We start from the raw sequence: 19,925 nt of genomic DNA on the forward strand, positions 1-19,925 counted from the left end.
GAGATAAGTCATTTTATCTCCTTTTTCTTGCTCTATGGTGAGTTAAAAAATACTCCTGAACGAGACACTCGGACTTTCCTCCAGGTATCCGAATCACTTATTGAGCTACAGTCTCACAACTGATGGACCAGGAAAATTTTGCGAGTGCGCGCGATTCCCTTCTGCACGCACACACCCACAAATTCATGAAATATTCAATGGAAAAGCTCCACTATATACGAGGGCTGCGAAAGCTCCACGTGGGCAAGTGGTTGGTTGGGAAATATGGAGTTTAGCACACGAACGCAAAAGCTTCCGTGCTTGAATAGAACAGCGAAGCTCAGCAGCGTCGCTCGTTATATTCAAATAATCAATATCTCTTCTCCCTTTTGTTTTTTTGCACACTTCCAGTCTTATCACGAAAATTCTCTTTTTAACCTCCAAAAGTACTGCCATTGACCGTGTTTTGAGAAATGCTCAATAAGCCGTACCATTCGGAGCAATTTTCTGTGTCGTCTCAAAATAAATCTGCTGACTGAGGCGCTATTAAAAAATGCACGATAAGCACAAGCTTGGCTTGGCTTTGGGAGATGAAATTTCTGTGCCCAATTCAGTTCAGATTCTTTCTTAATAACTCAATAGTCTAACCTGAACATAACATAACGTGAACCAAATTGAGAGATTAAATTATCTTCCAGCATAAGCTAAACAAAAGCTAAATTGGTGGTATTTCTGCGAATTCTACATGTACTTCTATCTACAAATAGATTAAGTCATCATTATATAGTGAAAATTGCAACTGAAACAAATTGTGAAGTTTGAAAAAAGAATTCTTTTTGCAATTATATGCTGTGTTCTGTGTGCATGACGACGACATGTAAAATGAATTTTAATGAGTATTTTAATAAGCATTTAATTTCTTTTTCATTCTGTATTGTTCTCCCTAAAAATTAAGCAAAGAAGAGCGTAACCCAATTCTGTGAAATCCTATTCGAGATTCGAGCTTCCCTATTTTTTTCAATTTCCCGACTCTGATCTTCTTGTGCGACCACAGAAGCGAGAGTTATGTTTTAGCCCAGCTATAAATTGCCTTATCAACCCATATCGTCGTAATGGAAAAAATATGTAACGGAGAAATGGTGTTATGCAATTTTTTGCAGCTCTGTGAGCTTGTATAAAATTGACAAAGCAAGAAAATCTCATTTCACCTACTCACTTTTTAATGAACAATCGACAAAAAGAAATCATTCATTCATCCTCAATGATTCAGGAGAGTGCTCAAGAAAATGAGATTGTCGTGTACAAAAACAAGGAGCTCAACATTGTGCCAAAGAAAGCAGAGCTTTTTTCCAGTACCAATATTCAATCATGGTGGGCGATGCATGATTGACCTATTTCGTCAAATTAACTCATTATCTTTTAACTCTCACTTGATGAAACCCGTCGATAAAAGGGTTTCACAACATTTCAGTCGTAATTATAATGAAAAAATGTACACCGAAGGTTCTTTAACCCTCATCCAGTACAAGGTAATTTTTCTCACCATGTCCTTAATTAAATCTTCCTCGGGTAATTTATGCATTCTTACATCCAATCCAAACTTTCTGCTGGTGTAATTACAACTTGCTCCATAACATACAGGGGCAAAGTGTTGTGAGATGGAGAAGAAAGACTGTCTTTTTGTAACTAAAATAACTCGTTTTTAAGCATTGACCTTCATGGAATGTTTTACTGATAACAGAATACAAGCAGCAATATACAAATGTGCATGTGGTAAAAAAATGTGGAAAAATTCACAGTCCAGTTTGTGTATAAACACATTTCAGTCATCTTAGCCGTGCTTTTTGTCACATATATACTATAAATTACTCCCGTGTCATGGAAGATTAGAGCACCTCCTAAATTTACACTGAAATCTGATGATACATTTGGCAAATAATGGGTGTAAATTTGTCTCGTGCATATCGTAATTCTTACTGTCTTCATCAACATCACTTACTACAAAATATTTCTCCGGTGAATTTACATCTGTTTTGTGTGTTAATTGAGTTCCTGTGAAATGTGCATTAGTTTGACGTGTGAAAATTGAGACGCGATAAGGGATTATAATTTGTAATTGTGCGTCATAATTTTGACTGATCTGGTCTGTTTCTAGGTTTACTTGTTTTTGCTCTGTGAAGATACTCATGTTCGGCATGACAAGTTGATAAGAATTCGTTTCTGTGCGAGAGGGAAGATGGAAAAAATGAGAATGATCTCCTAAGACAACAAATTTCTTATCACAAGAGCAGTAGAGTTGCATTATAAGTGGTGATCTTCCCAGCATCACTCCGTCAGATCTTATAGAGCAGCCAGAGAGTGAAAGTCGTGAAGTTTTAGTTGACAAAGTATTTCATTAATTTGCCAAAATGATGTCAAAGAAGCTCCGTAATGATGCCAACTTGAGCACCAGTAGTGAAGTGGGTGAATACATAATCAGTGATTATGGCTACGGGAAGGATAATGTGAAACTGTAAATATTTCTTGATATACAATTTCATCATATATGCCTGTTATCCCGTAGAGGGTCCTTTATTAAAGTAAAATTGTTATTTAAGGTTGCACGTGGTGCGAAATGGTCCTGTACACTCCATAAAAGAACTCGAAGTGTGCTCTCATCTGAAGTTGTACGATAAAAAGGACTATTTATACGGTGAGTCTCACATACTTTCTCCGTGTTGTTCGTGAGTAAATAGGAGGGACAAACACTCTGGAATACAGCCCTTTAAACTTTCCCCCGAGACGGTTAATTTGGAAAGATGAAAAATATGCAAATATCTCAGCGTACAAAGTAAAAGCCTCTATCTGCAGAGTCAAGTAGCATGTCAAAGATCAATCAAACGTCTCTCTGGAGTATGCGAACTTTCAATCAACTTGCGACCATTTATTTTCAGGGGATAATTCAGATATTGTGGCGACAGATTCCCAGAAGAATACAATTTATCTGTTGGCGAAAAAGTACGGAGTGAAGTCTCCCGAGGATTACGCTCTCCTTCTCTGTGCCCACTTTCTCAGCAAGTACAGTCATGTGAAGGAAGTGTCCATCCAAGTGGTGGAATATCCATGGAAACGAATTGGAAGTGGCGACGGTCCATTCAAGAAGCTCCACAATCACGCTTTCATGTTCTCGCCAACATCAACGCGATACTGTACGGTGACTCACGCCAGAACAGGTATAAATCCAACTCAAGACAATCCCTTTTCAGCACTTGCTAACAAATTTCAATTACTTTTTCATCCCCAGATCCCGTGCCAACAGTAATAAGTGGCATTAAGGATCTCCGTGTGCTGAAGACGACGCAATCATCTTTCGTCAATTTCATCGATGATGAGTACAGATCTCTGCCGGACATGAAAGACCGGATCTTCAGTACAATTGTGCGATCATCGTGGCAGTATTCGTCATGGAAGAATCTGGATTTTGACAAAATCCACAACCGCGTGATGGAGATAATTCTGAAGAACTTCGCTGGCGATGCTGACAAAGGAATAATGTCGCCAAGTGTGCAGAATACTTTGTATGTGGCGGAAAAGGAAGTGCTCGATGTGATACCTGAGGTAATGTTGGAATTCTCTCTCAAGTGAATTATTTTATTAGCTCCTTAACCCACTCATTGTGCGCAAATTTAGTATATTTGATATTTTGTTGGAAAATTTTACGACAATCCCTCCCACAGGCGTTATAAAAAATTCAGAGGAGAATCCCGGAGTGTCTTATCTTATTCCTGGGAATCACCCTGAGGAAATATGCTAAATTTATATACAATTTTACAGCATCATTAACCGGAAAACTGTAAAATTGAGATACGCGAAGATTTTCCTTTATTCCAGTCTTCTCTGATTTTCTCTCTCTCTCTCTCCCTCTTTTCCTTTTACCTTTTTGCATCACTTTCGGACCAAATTTCACTAATCTGTTGTCGTATTTAAATATTTTGTTGTCTAACACATCACTTCATTCAATTTCACACAAAGTCGCTGTCTTATCATTATTTTCCTTCGCTGAGTCACTTCAAGTGAATAATACATATATTTATTGTTACATATGCAGATTTCAACCATTGACATGGAGATGCCAAATAAACACTACTTCACAGTGGATCTAAGCAAATTCCCCAAAGTCGTCCAGGGCGAGAATGAAGAAGTCTTTCTCCCTGTCGATAAACCGTCTGGAATCATCTACGCACAGTTGGATAGGCGTGATATTATGAGCAAACTGTAGATTAAAACTTTCCCTTTATTTGCTACCACATAAGTTTTTTAAAACACCTCCATAAATGTTAAGATTAAATACACATAAGTGAGATAGTGAGATTGCAAAGAGCCCGGTGATTGTGCAAAATGCAAATAAACAGCCAAGAGGATTTCCGAATCAGGGGGAAATGGTGTCATTTTTGAGACACTCGTGCTGAATATACGAGAGTTGTGTTATCGCAAACAAATAGACATTGATTCTGAAAGAGTACTGATGTGTATGCCATTTTCTAATAATATCGGAAGATTGTGCAATTATTTGCAAAGTATACTCAATAAATTATATTGCTTAGAAAACATGTTTTGACTCTCGTTAAACTATGGCTTTGTCCCAGGTCTCATCATCTCAATACACAGCAAAACTGTTGGATTTCCAGTGCGACGATAAATCCATCAATTAGGCGACTCTCCGTGGGAAATTTGCCGCGAAAGTGTAAAGTGTTGTGCAAACAGAAGATAAAGTGTTTCCTGACGCGGTGGTCCGTATAAAAAGTCGAGTGCAGGTGGATTGATTTCTTCAGATAAGCAAAGTGCGTCTCTTGAACTGTTTGGGGGTGGCGTGAAAGATGTGGAATAAATCCACTGTCGTTCTGATCCTCATGTTGGGCCTGTGTGAGTGCTGGGACAAGGTGCAGCTCAGCCGTGTCGATTTTTCACCCATGTATGTGGGTGAATGTGGAGAGATTTATGTGACGGACAAAGTTGTAATTGAATCCCCGGGCTTTCCCAAACAATATCTGCCCAATATTCACTGTGAATACATCCTGTGGTCGCCGTGCCCGACCAATTTCCACGTACAATTTCACGAATTTGACCTGGAGGCGTCCCACCTGTGCCACAAGGACCAATTGAGGGTATCACGAGATGGTGAGGATGTTCATCTCTGCGGCCGTGTCGCCGGCGTTACGTCCTACCGATCTCAGGAAGGTGTGATTAAATTGAATTTTATCACCGACAATGCCATAGAGTACATGGGTTTTCGGCTCTTAATCACACGGGACTCCTGCCACAGTGGGAGTGTCAATGGCACAAACAACTTCGCCACAGTGACGGGTCCCAACACCGGCTGGAGTGACTTGAGAAACCACCGAGAGAGTGATGGCGAGAGAGCAATCACAATTCAATACCAGAACAGTGGGAGGAATTTTCCTGCCTTCAAGCTTTTTGTCAATACGGATTGGAATCAGGAAAATCAGGACATCAATCCTGCACCACCGTCAAAATGCAGTGCTGCTCAAGGGTGGAAGAATTGGTACACCTCAGTTGCTCCCTTGTCAATTGGGGGCGCCGAATTGGTGGGAAATGGCAGCGAACCTGCCCATCGCCAGGATGAGGCGTCATCTCACTTGCCACAGCAATTCCCTCAACCATTTCCGCCTCCTCAGCAGTTTCCACAGCCCTTCCCACCTCCTGTCCAATTTCCGCCCAGCTGCTGTCGCTTCAGCCCCCTCAATCGACCCCGATTTCTCATCTCGTCGCCCAACTTTCCGCACAGGAACGTCAACAACTTCGATTGCGTCTACGTTATTGAGCGCCTCGTAACATCGTGCCGCCTGAGAGTCATCTTCAGATACTTCCTGCTGCCGGATGTGGACCAGAACTTCTGCGTGAACTCCTTCGTGGAGATGGACGGCAGAAGATTCTGCGGATGTCGCTCTGGAGTGGTTTACCTCAGTCAGTGGGGCTTCGAGAACAGGAAGTTCATCCGCCTCAGGAACTTCCAAGCGCCCGTGCCCACCTCCATTGTCCAGGGATTTATCATGGAGGTCATTCAGGAGGAGTGTCCCTACAGATATCTCGGCAGTGTTTCGGGAGCAAATGACACCGCGCCAAGGGAGAAACTCGACTTTAGACCCGCTGACAATGCCACAAACTCAAATGAAAGTTTCCCGAGTCGAGCGGATGAAGGCAGGCCTGAAAGTGAGGATTACGAGCCCTCCATGAAGTTCTTCTTTCCCAACACCGCCAACCGATGCTATTTTGGGTGGCTTCAGTGGTTTCAGCTCACTGTTAATCCGCTCTGGATCACGAGGCCTCAGTGTAGAGTCTGAGGAAGAAATATGGTTAATTAGATTTTACAGTCTTGTGCGAGAAATGCTGTCGCTCACTGCGCCTCGAAGCAACTTCCGCTCTCTCTTGCAGATGCAGCACAGGCATTTCGCATATACACCTGTAGACACAAATATTTGCACAGCGCTTTTGTACATAAAGAGTAAAAAGATTAAAGAAAAAATTCTGTCTTTCTTTTATTGTATATCCCATATAGTTGAATAACACTGATTTGGCTCATTCGCTATAATACTTGTGAATTACGGGTATCTAGAATTATATGTATGTAAGTAAGTTATACGGATAGTATATGTAGTAAAATAATTTGCACATGTAAATGTTCTGCATTTCTGTCTCAATCTCTCATCAGGGTGTACGAATAGACAAAATAAGATGATTATTCATATGCATAATGGTTAAGTTCACAATGTTCATTATTTGTATTTATATTATGACACAGATTACGTTTTCTCGAGAAATATTTTCCCGCTATATGATTTCCACTATCAGAGGAAGAGGAGAGTCCCCAATATTTTTGTCTTCAAGATATGTTATGTTACTTTACATGAAATTTCACATTCTCCCGCTCAACCTATATTTTCTTCGGTAAATAATGTCATCTCTTTGCATACAAATTGGAAATTCCTATGATGTCAGCCCAGAGATTCAGCCCAGAAAGCGGATGTTTGTGAAGACAGCCTTTGCTGGGCGCTTGCGACTGCAAAAAGTCACAGTTTTCTGCTCATCACCGGACACAGAGACGGCATGGAGTCCCAGAAGTAGTCGGAAGACGTCCTCGCGACTCGGCACACACATGTACTTGGAGTCGGCATCGTAACTGCGAAGGAAGAGCAGAGCACGAGTCCCTCAAGAGAGATTAAAAGATTGATCCAAGAGCACAGCCCGCAGAAATGAGCACAAAAAGTCGAGAAGATTTATTTTTCGCCCTCTTTCCAATTGAATCACTCATCCTCTGAAATGTTATCCCAACATTTTGGACACCATATCAATTGTATAAGGAGAGTGAAATGTAATTGGATCACTCTTCACTGTAGATTATAAGTGTCTGAGCAGTCTTTTCTTTGACTTTTGGCTGAAGCCCACAGAATTTCTTCTAGATAAACTGTCGATTTCCCCTTGAACTTTTCGAAGAGTGAAAGTTGTTTGTTATCTATTGTGATATTTCTCTAGCTCATTTCGCTATATCGCTGTCGATTTATCTGGTGAAATTTCTGGGGCAAGGATGAGACATGATTTCCAGTGAGTTTATATGTCTGATTGTTCAACGCAAAAATACTCTTCGCAATTATCGTAATTTTTCCATTTAATGCACAAATCGTTTTGTGCACAGATTAGATATAAACTAGAGAGAGAGAGAGAGAAAGTGAGAGAGATAGTTCTCAATGGGACTTCAAATGTCTCCGTATGTTGCAATGAAACCACTTATCACATTCAGATTAAACCACTGAATGCTAAATCATGCGTGGGGGAGAAGAAACTCCAATGCCAGTGGTTTATCTCGGTCGGCAACACTTTCACAAACAGATGCGACAAATCATATTCAAATTTATATGAAAATTCTCATGTGAAAATTTACGCAATATTTAATCAAGTCAAGCTGAAATGTTTGAATAGAGCTGGGGGACAAAGTGTAATGAAAAATCTCCGTTCTTCGCTTATCGCAGGATTGATTTATGAAAATTTGTTCAACTTATCAATTATTCACAGTCTCATATTGAATGCCTATCGGCCCTTTTCTGTTTTTTCCATTCACCGATAGGCAAGCATAAAAGATATCATTCTCATTGGGAGATACAAAAGAGTGCGGACAGTGCTTTTTCATTTCCGCTGTTCCGCATTCACCCACCTGAATTGATAATTAGGCTTAATGGGGTCTTATAGCGCGTCAATATTGGAGATTATTGTCTGATAAGATACTCACGTTCGGTAACGGTTGTTCTGTCGCTTCCACGGGTAGCGCCGGTAGTATCTGCCCGATCTCTTCTCCATGACATCATCGTGGTAATCGTCGTCAGCCACTTGTTCGCTTTCCACATAAATCACTGGCAACGGGTCTCGTGTTGGCTCCTTAAGACACCAAATGACTCATTGACATAATGACTCATAGTGCAAATACAGTGCAGCCAAACATACCTGCAGTAGTTGTATGAGATATGCATATTTTAGGGCTATTTCCTCCTCCTGTCTCAAGTCGATGTTTCTCGCCTCCGCCGAATCATCAAAATCACCTCTGTGAGAGATGTCTTCTCGACCTGCTGAAAAAAATTTACAAAGCTCAATTACAGCGCCATAATGAACACTTTATTGAGTCCATAAGCTGGCAGTTTCTCTTAATTAGCCTCATGTTTCAACACGACATTCACTTTAACTGCTGTTTTTTTTACTACTGCTCTGTCTCTAAATACAGCGACAAATTCAATAAATTTGCATAGAGACGCAATGGCATTGTGGTAAATGAGACTCATCATCCGAATAGCTGTCGCTCAATTTGGACAATGAGACTTCTAACACGAAGCAATTTCTCTCAATTTTATCTCGTCAGGCGCGAAAGTATTCTGGGTATTATAAGGAGAAATTGCATTAAGCTAGTCAAACATCCCTCTTTGTCAGAGCTGCTGATGGATAGAATATTGCTAGTCGCCTTTTTATTTCCCACGTTTTCAACCCACATTCATTACGATTCTTTCTTGCTTTTTATAGCCACCCCAGCTTTTCTCACAACACACAGAGAAACCATTCACTTATTCCTCTCTGGATGCTCAAAGTCGCACATAATTTAGTAGTGAATGCAAGCAATAGTGAAGGAAATCTAATGCAGTGCACATTTACCTGGATTCTGGACGTTGATCAGTGGTGGTTTTCCATTAGAACTCGGTGCTGGGTCTGATTTATAGGTCTGTATCATGTTGTAGTGATTTGGCAAGGCAATTGCATCACAATATGCCAAACACAGAATCACAAACCCCACTATTATGCTCGAATTAATCATTATTCAATTGGCAATCTTCAACTGCAATTTGTCGATTGACCCTCTCGCTCTCGCTCTCTTAATTCTTTCCTGCAATATTTTAATAATGCCAAAATAAATTAATCCACCGTCACAGTGAGGAAAAAGTAGAGAGAGTGAATAACATATGAAACACTGCACTTGAAAAGTCAATTTAAATATTTGATTGCCTTCTCGATTGTTCAGGTGACAAAATTTCCGCCTGATAACTCTCAATTACCGTGATTATTTATAGAATTCACATTCCACTCGTGAAATTGATGAAAAATCATTTGATACTCCGCGAAGCACTTTCCACTTTCCGTTGGCAACTAGTGGCTCTGACTACAGTGTCAGGATTCTGGCTCAACGCCTGCCAGGAGCTTCTCTGGTGATCCCACGGAGTGCGTGAAGCAACTGGTCAATCCACAGACACTTGTTGAAATGTTTTAAGGAAGGACTCAGTCACTGTATCCTTTATATAGGGTGAACGCATTCCCCACCATGATTGTCGAGCGCATGATCTAATGAGGTACAAAGGGGAAGCCAATTTGTCGTTATCACTCTTGGTATCACACGCGCTTCCCTCGCCGCTCAGCCATCTTCCCGTCAAGTGATAACACACGCGGGAGGACGAATTGAGAGATTCTTTCCCACATAAGTTCGACACTCTCTGGAGTCATAATTACAGTGACATCACTTGTGTTTATGACGTCATAAATTCAATCAGAAATGGAGAAATATCCGCAAATGCGATGGTGGTCAACACATGGGTGTGACTTGTATGATTTTCGGGACGTGGATGTTTATCGGTAATCCTCAAGAGTGAGATAAATTCCTGTCAGCGTCTTTATTGCTGTGAAACGGATGGCGTTTGCAGCTATATTTAGAAATTAAGTAGAAACCCAATAAATAAAGCGGGAAATGAGTATTTATTGCAATGTGTTTATACCTTGTGGAATAGATGACATTTTGTAGCCAATTTAATTTGCCATCACCCAGCGTTATAATGCAATTTAAACACCTTGAGTGATGACGCTGAAGTTTTTTTTCTGTCTTGCTTTTGCGGCATGCAGAAGAATCCGAAATATGTACCTATTCTGTTTCATTGAAATACAATCACTGTACAAAATTATATTGCTAATGTGTTCCTTTTGGTGTACAGAAATTCATCAGTGTCATTGTGATTCGTAATCCTTGCTTTCTGGCAATTCAACCTAAGGTGTGCTAAAGGTCAAAAGTCTATCTTTATCCCTTTGACAGATTCGGTTTCACTTTTCACACTCTGTAACATAATAAGTGTATTATTTTGGTGAAAACGTTTCTCATTATATACATCAAATAAAGACCAGTGTTCAACATTATTTCACTTTATTATATCGAGTTATATACTGAACAGTTAATCACTTAAATTGTGCAATTTGTATAACCTCATCAAAAATTTAAATTCTCTCATGCATATTTCCCAAAATAGAAAAAAAACCATTGGCAGTGAATCAAATATGATTGGAAAATCCCACGTTTTTACGCTTTCTCATTACTCATCAACCAACATTTTTAATCCCATTTAATTGCCTGAATATTGCACAAGAGGATTATCCGGTATAATTGAGATTACCTGTATTTTCATGCACATGATTTCAATTTCAAAATTACACGAACATGTGGCAAAATATCATTGAATATTCATATGCAAAGCAAAATATCACTCTTTAAGTGGCAAACAACAATTTATGCTTCTTTGTTATCGGAAGAGATCATAAATTTATGTTTTCCCCGGGGCGGAAACGACAATGGGGAAAACGTGGAGCAAATGTGTGACTTGGGGAGGAAACTTGTGGCCTTATGCGTGTAAGAGGGTGCAACATTTGAGGGAAACGACGTGATAATATTTTGTGCACAAGGAAGCGACTATCTCTTTTCGCTCTGTAAAATTTCCCAGAACGGGATTGTGATTCCTTACCTGGGGATTTGGTCTCATGTGACACCCACTCTTGTGATTCTATCGCCACATTTTCCCAGAATACTGCATTGTGTAAACTGTTTAGTAGTGCAATTGTTGGGAATTATTTTGTACTCGCAATAGGTATTTAATGATAAAATATTTGCTCTATGCTGAAGATAATGCATCCGCAATTGTAGTACCAATTCCGCAATTTCAGGGCACTATCTCGACGTGAATTACAACACTCACTATAGCCAATGTTGAGCTGTAATTCCAGGTACGAGATGATATTGCAAAAAGCGTATAAATTAATTTGCCAATGTTATTAGTACGAGAAATTGTTGTGACAAAGTTCTCACACAACGCATTTAATGTGTTAAGGTAAGTGGCTGCATCAGAGTGTGCATACGATAATCACATTATAAGAGACGCGCGTGCCTCCGGAAATTGATAATAGAGTTGAGGAAATTGCATAGTGAGTGAGAGAAGCAAGTTAAGTTCAATCATAGAGAGCCTTATGTCTTTATTGTGTCCTAATATTTTGATATGTTCAACAGAGATACAACAAAATCTGTCTAAAAATCCATTACAACAGACAATTTCCACTTAATATCAATTCTTTCTCCTAAGAGTTTTCACCAATAATGTTCCATTTACCACCAATGCTAATTGTGATCTCCATTTCTGTGGCTATTATTCTTCCCATAACTTCCACTTATTATTTCATCTGCGAGAGCGTAAAGGTCATCCACATTCTGCAGCAGCGGAATAAAAGGTGAAAGAGTAAACAATATATATTGTTATAGAAATCAGTGATGTGGGATTAATTTGAGTGGCACTCACATCAGTTGCTTTTAGTAGCGTTATAGCTGGATCCTCATACTGTAGATGCTCCAGTGCCTCATCCTTCGTAATGGCTTCCCTTTCGTGCGATGTTCCATTGATTTCAGGTACATTTGTCTCATCCACATCAAATTCCCGGGAACCCATGTCGTCTGTGTCACTGTTGACACCACTCGATAGATCACCGTGGTCATATCTGTCGGTTTCTGAGAATTCATCATCATCATCTCTTCGTCCCCACTGAAAGTGAGGTTGGAAAGTAAATGTTTGATATCCAGTTTGCAAGAAATTTCCAGCTGTTTGCTCTTTCAATCTCAGCTCGTTTGGCTGAATCTCCTTTATCACAACTCAAGATTGTGTCTAAAGTCTCCAAATTTGCATCTCTATCAATATTCATGGACTTAAGAACGCCCACAGTTTGACTCTCACCTTATCAGTTTGTATCTGAATTCTGGTGCTTTGACCGATTTTAGCAAATCTCTCCTCATGTCCAATCATTAACTCCTCTTCGCGCTTCTTTTGCGCCTCAATTTGTCGCTGTCGCTCAAGTTCCAAGTTGGCCAGTCGCTCCTTCTCCCACTTGATGCCCTGCCGAACGAGCCTCTCAGCATTTCTCTCGCGGACAGTCTTCAACTTTAAATTTAGAAGCAATATATTTACAAAAAGGACAAATATTTGTGGGGGATTACTTAGTAATAACTCCCTCACTTTTGCACGCCTTCGAGCCATATCGCTGTGGGTTTGCTTACTAATCAGAACCAAGGGTGGACTTTCTGTGGAATTGGAGTTATTTCCAGCGTAGCCCTCGATTAGGAGATTTCGTGTTCGTTCAACTTCCTTAGCCTGATAAAAACAGAGGGCATAATTATATTTCGCGCCATGATAGTTGATTGTCATATGCAAATGTGGAATCAACAAGTGGCTTTTTCCCATTCCGTATCTAATGACTCAATCATTGATTGAAAGGAAAGAAGAGAGAAAAAGAATGAGATTCCATTAAGGCAAACCTTTAATACAACACCATGAAACCATGAAAATTGAGATATTCATCTAACCCCTTCAGGTATATTTTCCGTTCCGTCTGAGGGGGTGTGCAAAAATCGAAGTGGAATCTAATAAATAAAAATATAGCTGAAAGATTTGGTTGGGGCCACAAATTTACATAATCAATACGCCCAGATATGCTCTTCATATGGCATGGAATATAAATCACAGGGTATAAATATTCTTATTGCTTGATATACATAAATTTGTTTGTACATTTCGAATACATGCTATTTAATGTGCTGTTTTCTCAGAGGATTGGTAAATTTTTTGAAAGAAAAATACTGCTTTGATCGCTCCTAATAATATACTGTTCTTCAAATGTAAGCTAATTTAACCCTTGAAATCTTTCGTGCACATCCTCGCTTACCTCCCTCTGAGCGATACGCTTGTGAAGCACAACATTGTAGTCCTCCTTGATCCTCTTCCGAAGTTCTTGCATATATTTGCGATCCGTGAGTCGAACGACGTTCGTGCCCATGAGTCTTTCCAATTGACTACTCACTCGTGGCAAATTGAAGCTGTGGAAGATAACTTTAATTTCAGCCCTCCATCTCAAATGTCACACAAAGTGTAAATTTCTTTATGAACTCCCCAACTTTTCAGCACAACACAGTGAATGAGAAATACTTCACGGAACTTTTCCTCTGATCATCTCGAACTCAACAAGGGTGTAAAGAGAGAGCATTTAACATTTAACTCATCCTATAAAATATCTCACATTATCACTTCGGCCTTTATTGGGGCGGATGTCAAATGCTTTCCACTGAGAGACGAATATGATAGGAGAAATTTATTTTTGTGTGCTCACAAGCACAATTCTACACGAGAACTGAGTCACGTACTTAAGGAAAGCTTCAAGTCTCACTATACACCTTTGCTCGCAACACCCCAAACATTGTACATATGTATAATTTTGTTGATTTAGCCACGTGATACGGTGATATTCAGACTATGTGGTGAATTTTTTCTCATTTTCCAACACGTGCGGAATGGAATAATTGGCGAAATTGCTTTGGCAGTGCTAAATTGTGGGAAATAAACATTCCTTTATTTTAAATGGTGTCAGAAAAATCATTTGCACTGACACCGTTTCTGTGCATGTTTGGAACTACTTTCAAGTCACCCTGTTCTATTCTTTTAAACCGCCTTTCAATGCAACAGATGGTGAAAAAAAAGAATTTATCCCATAATTAGCCTCAAAAGTTTCTAATGAAAAATCAATGAAGAATTCATATTGCTTCTTCTCGATTCCGGCCTATAAGCTATTCCATTCACAGAAAAGGAAAGCTTTATGCAAATACGCGGAAGGCTCCACAGAACTCATTTGGAAGACATTAAATACTCATTTATGCAAATATCTATGAAGGTCAATGGTTCCTTCCCTCCTTTTTGCCATGTGCAAAGTGTTGTCGAAGCGAAAAGAAGAGCTTCTATTTCTAAATTCATTGTCTTCATAAAATAATGTCATTTCGGCCGTTATACTGTCTTGAGTATTGTTTGTGTCGTTTGTGTCTGATGGTATCGCGATGTTTCATTGAACAGAGAGAGAGAAGGAATCTTGCGTGTGAAGTGAAAGTTAGATTTTTCATGCTTCTCCGCCAGCAGATTAATACAAAATTAGCTTCAGGCACTTTTTTCACATACATATGTATAAAATATAATAAATGTGTGGAAAATGTATTCGTTTCATCACCCCAATGTGACTCTGTAACCTTCATTGGTAGGAGGGTGGGTTATTTCAGCACACGAGAACTTGTAAATATATCAAATTATCAATTTATTGTGCCCGAAAGAGCACTAACTTTCATACTTTCACGCTTTGGAGTCACTGTTTGAGACTCTGTGGGTGTTAAACCTCGAGAGTCTCATGTGCACGTTAATCTTGATGTTTCTTCTTGCCAATGTAGTGTGTGTGGGTCATTTTTTAAAATGAACTGCAGTGCCAAAAGTTCAGCAAAAGACCCTTCTTCACTCCCTTTTGCTCCCTCAGTTCTTCATATCTCGTGTACGTGTCACAAAATTGGGAACTCCCTGAGCGAATGGGAAAAGGGACTTCTCATAATTTCCAAAATGTCCAATAAATACACAATGAATGAAAATATAGCATAAAGCGAAACATGCTTTATAAATCAGTTATATGAGGATCATTTCATGTATTTTATGTATACATGCTCCTTGTGGGATTGTATATGGTTATCTATTGAGTTTATTATTTAGTTGCGTGGTTCCAACCCGTTAGCTCCAATTTCACTTAAAATTGCAAAGAAACGTGTGTGTGCCCTCGGCAGGGGAGGTTTTTTCCAGTATTTTTACTCATGTGGGGAAAATGCGTTCCCTGGGGAAATGCCTTTTGACATTCTCTCACTCAAGAGACACTATAAATGCTAGGAATGCCTAAAGAAAATGTGCACTTGTCGAATAAAACACACCGCAAAATGCGCTGAATTTTCTGTGGGATTCTTGCGAAATTGTTTCGAATTCTGAGAAATGCACCAATTGGAATTTGTGCATTTCATGAAAGCTGATAAGCTTTTGATGATTTGGGTCAATTTCCTATAGGTGAAAAACCATAAAAGACTCCGTGTGCGGCGACTATAAATTCACCTATAGATTTATATTGCCATTTCTCAGCTCTGCGAGTGTTTAGGGCGATAAAAAGGGAACATCATCGCTCACCTGCAGTCCACAATTGGTCCAACAACGAGGCCCTCATCCTCTTGCGATGGTTTCTTCTTTTTTCGCAGCTTTCGCAATTTGTAGTATCTCTTGGCTGTCCGTTTGCCCCGTCCACTGGCCCTGCTTTCTGGCGTCGAGCCGTTGGATTTAACGTGGATTTTCCGTGGTTTCTTCTTCCGTGTGGCCAGAATGGCCGACGTGAGGACTTTCATTGAATGTATTGTTGGATTTTCACCTAAATCCGATGACTCTTGAACTTCCAGCACAGGCTTGCTATCCCGTTTCTTCGGCTCTTCCGGCTCTTGTGGAGAGTTGAGGGAAATCGCCTTCCCGCCCAGCCAATTATCCAAAGCCTCATTCTGACGATCAATGAACAAATCGAGATTCAACCAAAATCCACTATCACCCATTTTGACTGTTCTCCAATTATAATCACGTTGATTGGTGGGCAGAAGAGAGAAAACTCTGGAGGCGAAGTGGATTTGCCGAGGTTTCCACCTTTAAAATGAGAGTGCGATGGTGAAATAATTTCCTTCCCACCGTCGATTCGTACTGGGAATTTATATAAAAAGTTTCCCTAGTGATGATGTTATCAATATATTTGGTGTTGATTGTTGTTTATTACACGCTATATTCGCCACCTTGTGTGTGTTTCATGCACATTTATGGATTCCCATACACTCCATTACATCCCCTGACATGCCGATTTACATCAAAGTCATATTCGTACATTCATCACGTACGTCTTATTGAGTTCTGCCCTCAAAATCTGCCATTGATTTCACTACGAAGCGCGCAATATTCATGAGCTTCATCATCTCTGCACGCTAAGTGTTTGACTTTTATCTGAATGAGCGGAACTTTGTGTACCTGCATAATGTGATTTATCGCCTGAAACGATAAGTTCCATTAAATGCAGCACGGCGGAGACAAAAGAGATTTGTGTCTCTAAAGTCGGTGATTTTCATCGCTACATTTCCCGTGAAATGCTCGAGGAGGACAAAAGAATATTGAGTTTCACTGAGAATCTCAATAGAGAAGAACTGTGTATAGTTGCTAAATTGAGTACATATCGCTTTTCTCCTATTCCATCATCTTCAGCAATACAGTTGAACTGTTGCAAAGTCAAACAATAATGACTCAAGGCGTTTTTCTCTGTAATTTAATCTCAATTTGACAACTGAGATGACGCAGAAGAAAATAAATAAATTAGATTTTTGCAATAAGTTGTCGGATTAAAAATTCATCTAACACATATTGGTCAAATTTTGCAATGCCTGGAAGGAAATACTAAGGAATTTCCATTGAAATATGCACTCTCTGTGAACACGGACTTCCATTAGCTCTATCAAGCATCAACAAATCTCCCACATTATGCAATTCTCTTGGGGAATTTCGTAAGGCAATCTCAAATTGACTGCGGGAGGAAAATAGTTGAGAGACAATCTCGGACAAAGACTGGTAGTTTCCAGATACAAGTTTTTTGTCATTCATTCAACTCACCATTCGTTGTACAATTAGAAGGAATTGACTTCTCTGTCAGACACCCACTTTTCAGCGTATTTCTTTCATTAGAATTCTGTTGAGTAAACATTTTCCTCCCTTTTTAGAAGGCCAAATATTTACTTCAAATCATCCCTAATTATCTATCAACACACATTTGATTTATTTTTGGCGCATACATTATGTAAATACTGTGAATTGCCCTCATGAAATCAATGAGGGACGAAATCACACTGATTTATGCATTTCATGCGGAATTTATCATGCTTCTCGCCAATTATAGACATGGTGTGCATATGGTAAACATAGTGAATGCAAGTTACTCCAGTTGTGAGATACAGAAAACCCACAAGATCAATGTCACATCTCACCAGCAGCTATAAGAGATCCGAGACTCGATATAGCAAGAATTTATTTATGGTGTTTGCAATATAATTACTGGGCGCGCACGGCTAAGAGACAATTCACCATTGGTGTGGTCGTGGACAGGCAAAAATAATTTATCAATTATTAATACATCCGCATTACAGCCGAGGCGTTGAGCCACTGAAAGAACTCTTGGTGTTTGTGACTCAACTCCATTTTTCGTCACTCACCTCAACACTCAGCTGCAAGTGAGCACAATTAAGCCATGCAAATGACATTAGGTGTATCCGTGTCTATCGTACAAGAAGTCACTTGAACCAGCCGCACATGGTGTGCGGACAGCAAGTATATAATTAATTGACAGGGTGACGGAGAATTTGAAGAAAAAAAACACAACTCCTTCGATGGTCCAATTGGCTATTTGGCGACGAGCAATGCGCAATGTAAACAGCTCTGAAAAGCTGCTTCCGCGGTCTTTTTGTGCCGGTCTGATTGAGAAGGCGGATCGCATCAGAGTTGTAAAATTTTATGTCATTCATTGAGCAAACCTTCACTTCTCGATTCATTATCATCTCGTTCTATGTGCCGCAGCTCGACGCGAACGCTGGTGATTGTTGTCGCGACTGTTGTGGCAAGAAAAATCAGTGTGAATCGCCCTGTTTGGACGATAATTTATCACAGGTGTTATTTGGAATGTGCTGAATGAAGAAATTCATACAGGGAGTCAAAAGTGTGGTAGGAAAATTCTCGCTCCGCCGATCGACCTATAAATATGCCGCCTGTCTCAGTGTCAGGCATCAGTCTATTGTCTTACGTTCAGTCTTCAAGAACTCCAAGAAGTCCACTTCAAATCCAATCACCATGAAGGTATGCTTGCATTCCTCGTGAGTGCATCGCGCCGTGTGCTAAAGTGTCCACTCTTTTGCAGTTCATCGTGTGCGCTCTCGTGCTCTTCGCCGTTGCTGCTTCCCAGGCCTCTCTTCTGGCTCATCCCTACGCCTACTCCCACGGAGTGTGGCCCGCTGCCTCCCCCTACTGGGCCGGTGCTCACCTGGCCTACTCTGCTCCTCTCGCCTACGCCGCTCCGGCTCCCATCCTGGCTCACGAAGGCAGCTACGTCGCCGCTAACCGCGGATCCGTCCATGTGGCTCCTCTGCCCGGTCATCTGCACTCCGCCTCGTCCATCAACCTGGCCCCTGCCCCAGGAACCTTGTAAATGCAACCCGCCACTCCACGAGGATGTTCCATCGCCACCGTAAACAGTCAGATAATTTATTTGTGAACTCAACAGAGAAATTGGTAGAGAAAATGTTTTGTGTGGAATTAAAAGACATTTCAAAGTAAATTTGTGACTTTTCCATAATTCAGGAAGTGGTTCTGTCAATGAATCGCGGTGTGGTGTTTAAAAACGACACGACTGAGTATCACATTCATCAGAATCTCTCTGCAGAGCCATTGTGGTCATTAACTACGAGAACCACAACGTGGTTCTAATGCCTACAACAAGCGACTTCCACTTGTATAAAACCTATAAAACGGTTGAAGAACTCAAAAACGGAGGATGTTGTCCTTCTGAAAAAAATCTGCAATACGGAAGACAAGTCCTGAGAGTGAAAGGATGATGCGTGACATTTTCACAAGGAATGATAAAGTCAAGGTGGATGCGATTATGACGAAACTGTTGCATTTCAACCTAGTTTTATTTTAATATCTATAATAACAGTCGCTGTAGTCAATGAGGGTTGAAACATTTGGCGATGTCAATATTGATTAGGACAACTCCATAGAATTGATATAAACTGTATGAAAGGTATGATGGACTCGCTGAAGCTATAAATGCGGCAATTGCTCAACCGCTTAAGTGAGATGCGACAGATATTCTCACCGTAACAATTTTCTAGTGTGAATTCTGGACAAAACCAAAATGAACAACAAAAATTTTTTTCAATATGTAAAATGTATATGACCCACTTAAAAGAGATGCGAAAATAAAAGTAAAAGAAATGCGTATATCCTGTGAAAAGGAAATATATACAATTCTAAAAATATTCGTCCTAGAAAATCTGAAGAATAGTCCTATAAATAGAAAGTAATTGAGCCTGAACACTGCGACATATGGAGTGTTTGTAAATTTATCTTTCTCTTCCTATAAAACCAGAAGGAATTGTAATAATTAATTAGCAATTTCTCTGCTATTCACGCATGAGATTTGCAAGCACA

General features: G+C 40.1%; 5 protein-coding genes across 8 annotated transcripts; 3 read left to right on the plus strand and 2 right to left on the minus strand.

The window, feature by feature from the left end:
• Positions 1-1,792: 1,792 nt before the first annotated feature.
• LOC132262757 (uricase) lies at positions 1,793-4,566 on the plus strand. The gene is made up of 6 exons (XM_059762162.1): positions 1,793-1,995; positions 2,135-2,491; positions 2,577-2,671; positions 2,913-3,191; positions 3,263-3,576; positions 4,067-4,566. Exons 2-6 carry the CDS (start codon positions 2,388-2,390, stop codon positions 4,235-4,237), a joined length of 963 nt encoding a protein of 320 aa, XP_059618145.1. The 5' UTR covers positions 1,793-1,995; positions 2,135-2,387; the 3' UTR covers positions 4,238-4,566.
• A 269-nt stretch (positions 4,567-4,835) lies between these two features.
• On the plus strand, positions 4,836-6,338 carry LOC132261622 (cubilin). Its single transcript, XM_059760512.1, has one exon. It carries the CDS (start codon positions 4,836-4,838, stop codon positions 6,318-6,320), a length of 1,485 nt encoding a protein of 494 aa, XP_059616495.1. The 3' UTR covers positions 6,321-6,338.
• Positions 6,339-6,984: 646 nt separating this feature from the next.
• Positions 6,985-11,387, minus strand: LOC132261768 (uncharacterized). 3 transcript variants are annotated; one of them, XM_059760734.1, is made up of 7 exons: positions 11,289-11,387; positions 10,278-10,610; positions 9,567-10,205; positions 9,169-9,397; positions 8,473-8,591; positions 8,261-8,406; positions 6,985-7,156 (listed from the first exon to the last, which is right to left on the minus strand). In XM_059760734.1, the coding sequence occupies exons 4-7, from the start codon at positions 9,326-9,328 to the stop codon at positions 6,985-6,987; spliced, it is 597 nt and encodes a 198-aa protein (XP_059616717.1). In that variant the 5' UTR covers positions 9,329-9,397; positions 9,567-10,205; positions 10,278-10,610; positions 11,289-11,387. The 3 variants fall into 3 exon arrangements, with proteins under 3 accessions (XP_059616717.1, XP_059616714.1, XP_059616716.1); XM_059760731.1 differs by having other exon boundaries at positions 8,473-8,594; positions 11,289-11,384; XM_059760733.1 differs by lacking the exons at positions 9,567-10,205; positions 10,278-10,610; positions 11,289-11,387 and having other exon boundaries at positions 8,473-8,594; positions 9,169-9,526.
• A 381-nt stretch (positions 11,388-11,768) lies between these two features.
• On the minus strand, positions 11,769-18,176 carry LOC132262275 (uncharacterized). Of its 2 annotated transcripts, XM_059761493.1 has the most exons (6): positions 15,837-18,176; positions 13,528-13,678; positions 12,822-12,956; positions 12,543-12,746; positions 12,114-12,353; positions 11,769-12,025 (listed from the first exon to the last, which is right to left on the minus strand). In XM_059761493.1, exons 1-6 carry the CDS (start codon positions 16,244-16,246, stop codon positions 11,936-11,938), a joined length of 1,230 nt encoding a protein of 409 aa, XP_059617476.1. In that variant the 5' UTR covers positions 16,247-18,176; the 3' UTR covers positions 11,769-11,935. The 2 variants fall into 2 exon arrangements, with proteins under 2 accessions (XP_059617476.1, XP_059617475.1); XM_059761492.1 differs by having other exon boundaries at positions 12,543-12,956.
• A 115-nt stretch (positions 18,177-18,291) lies between these two features.
• Positions 18,292-19,050, plus strand: LOC132262277 (adult cuticle protein 1-like). The gene is made up of 2 exons (XM_059761494.1): positions 18,292-18,572; positions 18,634-19,050. Exons 1-2 carry the CDS (start codon positions 18,408-18,410, stop codon positions 18,919-18,921), a joined length of 453 nt encoding a protein of 150 aa, XP_059617477.1. The 5' UTR covers positions 18,292-18,407; the 3' UTR covers positions 18,922-19,050.
• Positions 19,051-19,925: the final 875 nt, after the last annotated feature.

The sequence above is a fragment of the Phlebotomus argentipes genome, unplaced genomic scaffold, assembly GCF_947086385.1.
Source record: "Phlebotomus argentipes unplaced genomic scaffold, Phlebotomus argentipes genome assembly contig_15, whole genome shotgun sequence".
In the NCBI taxonomy this organism is placed as follows: Eukaryota; Metazoa; Arthropoda; class Insecta; order Diptera; family Psychodidae; genus Phlebotomus; species Phlebotomus argentipes.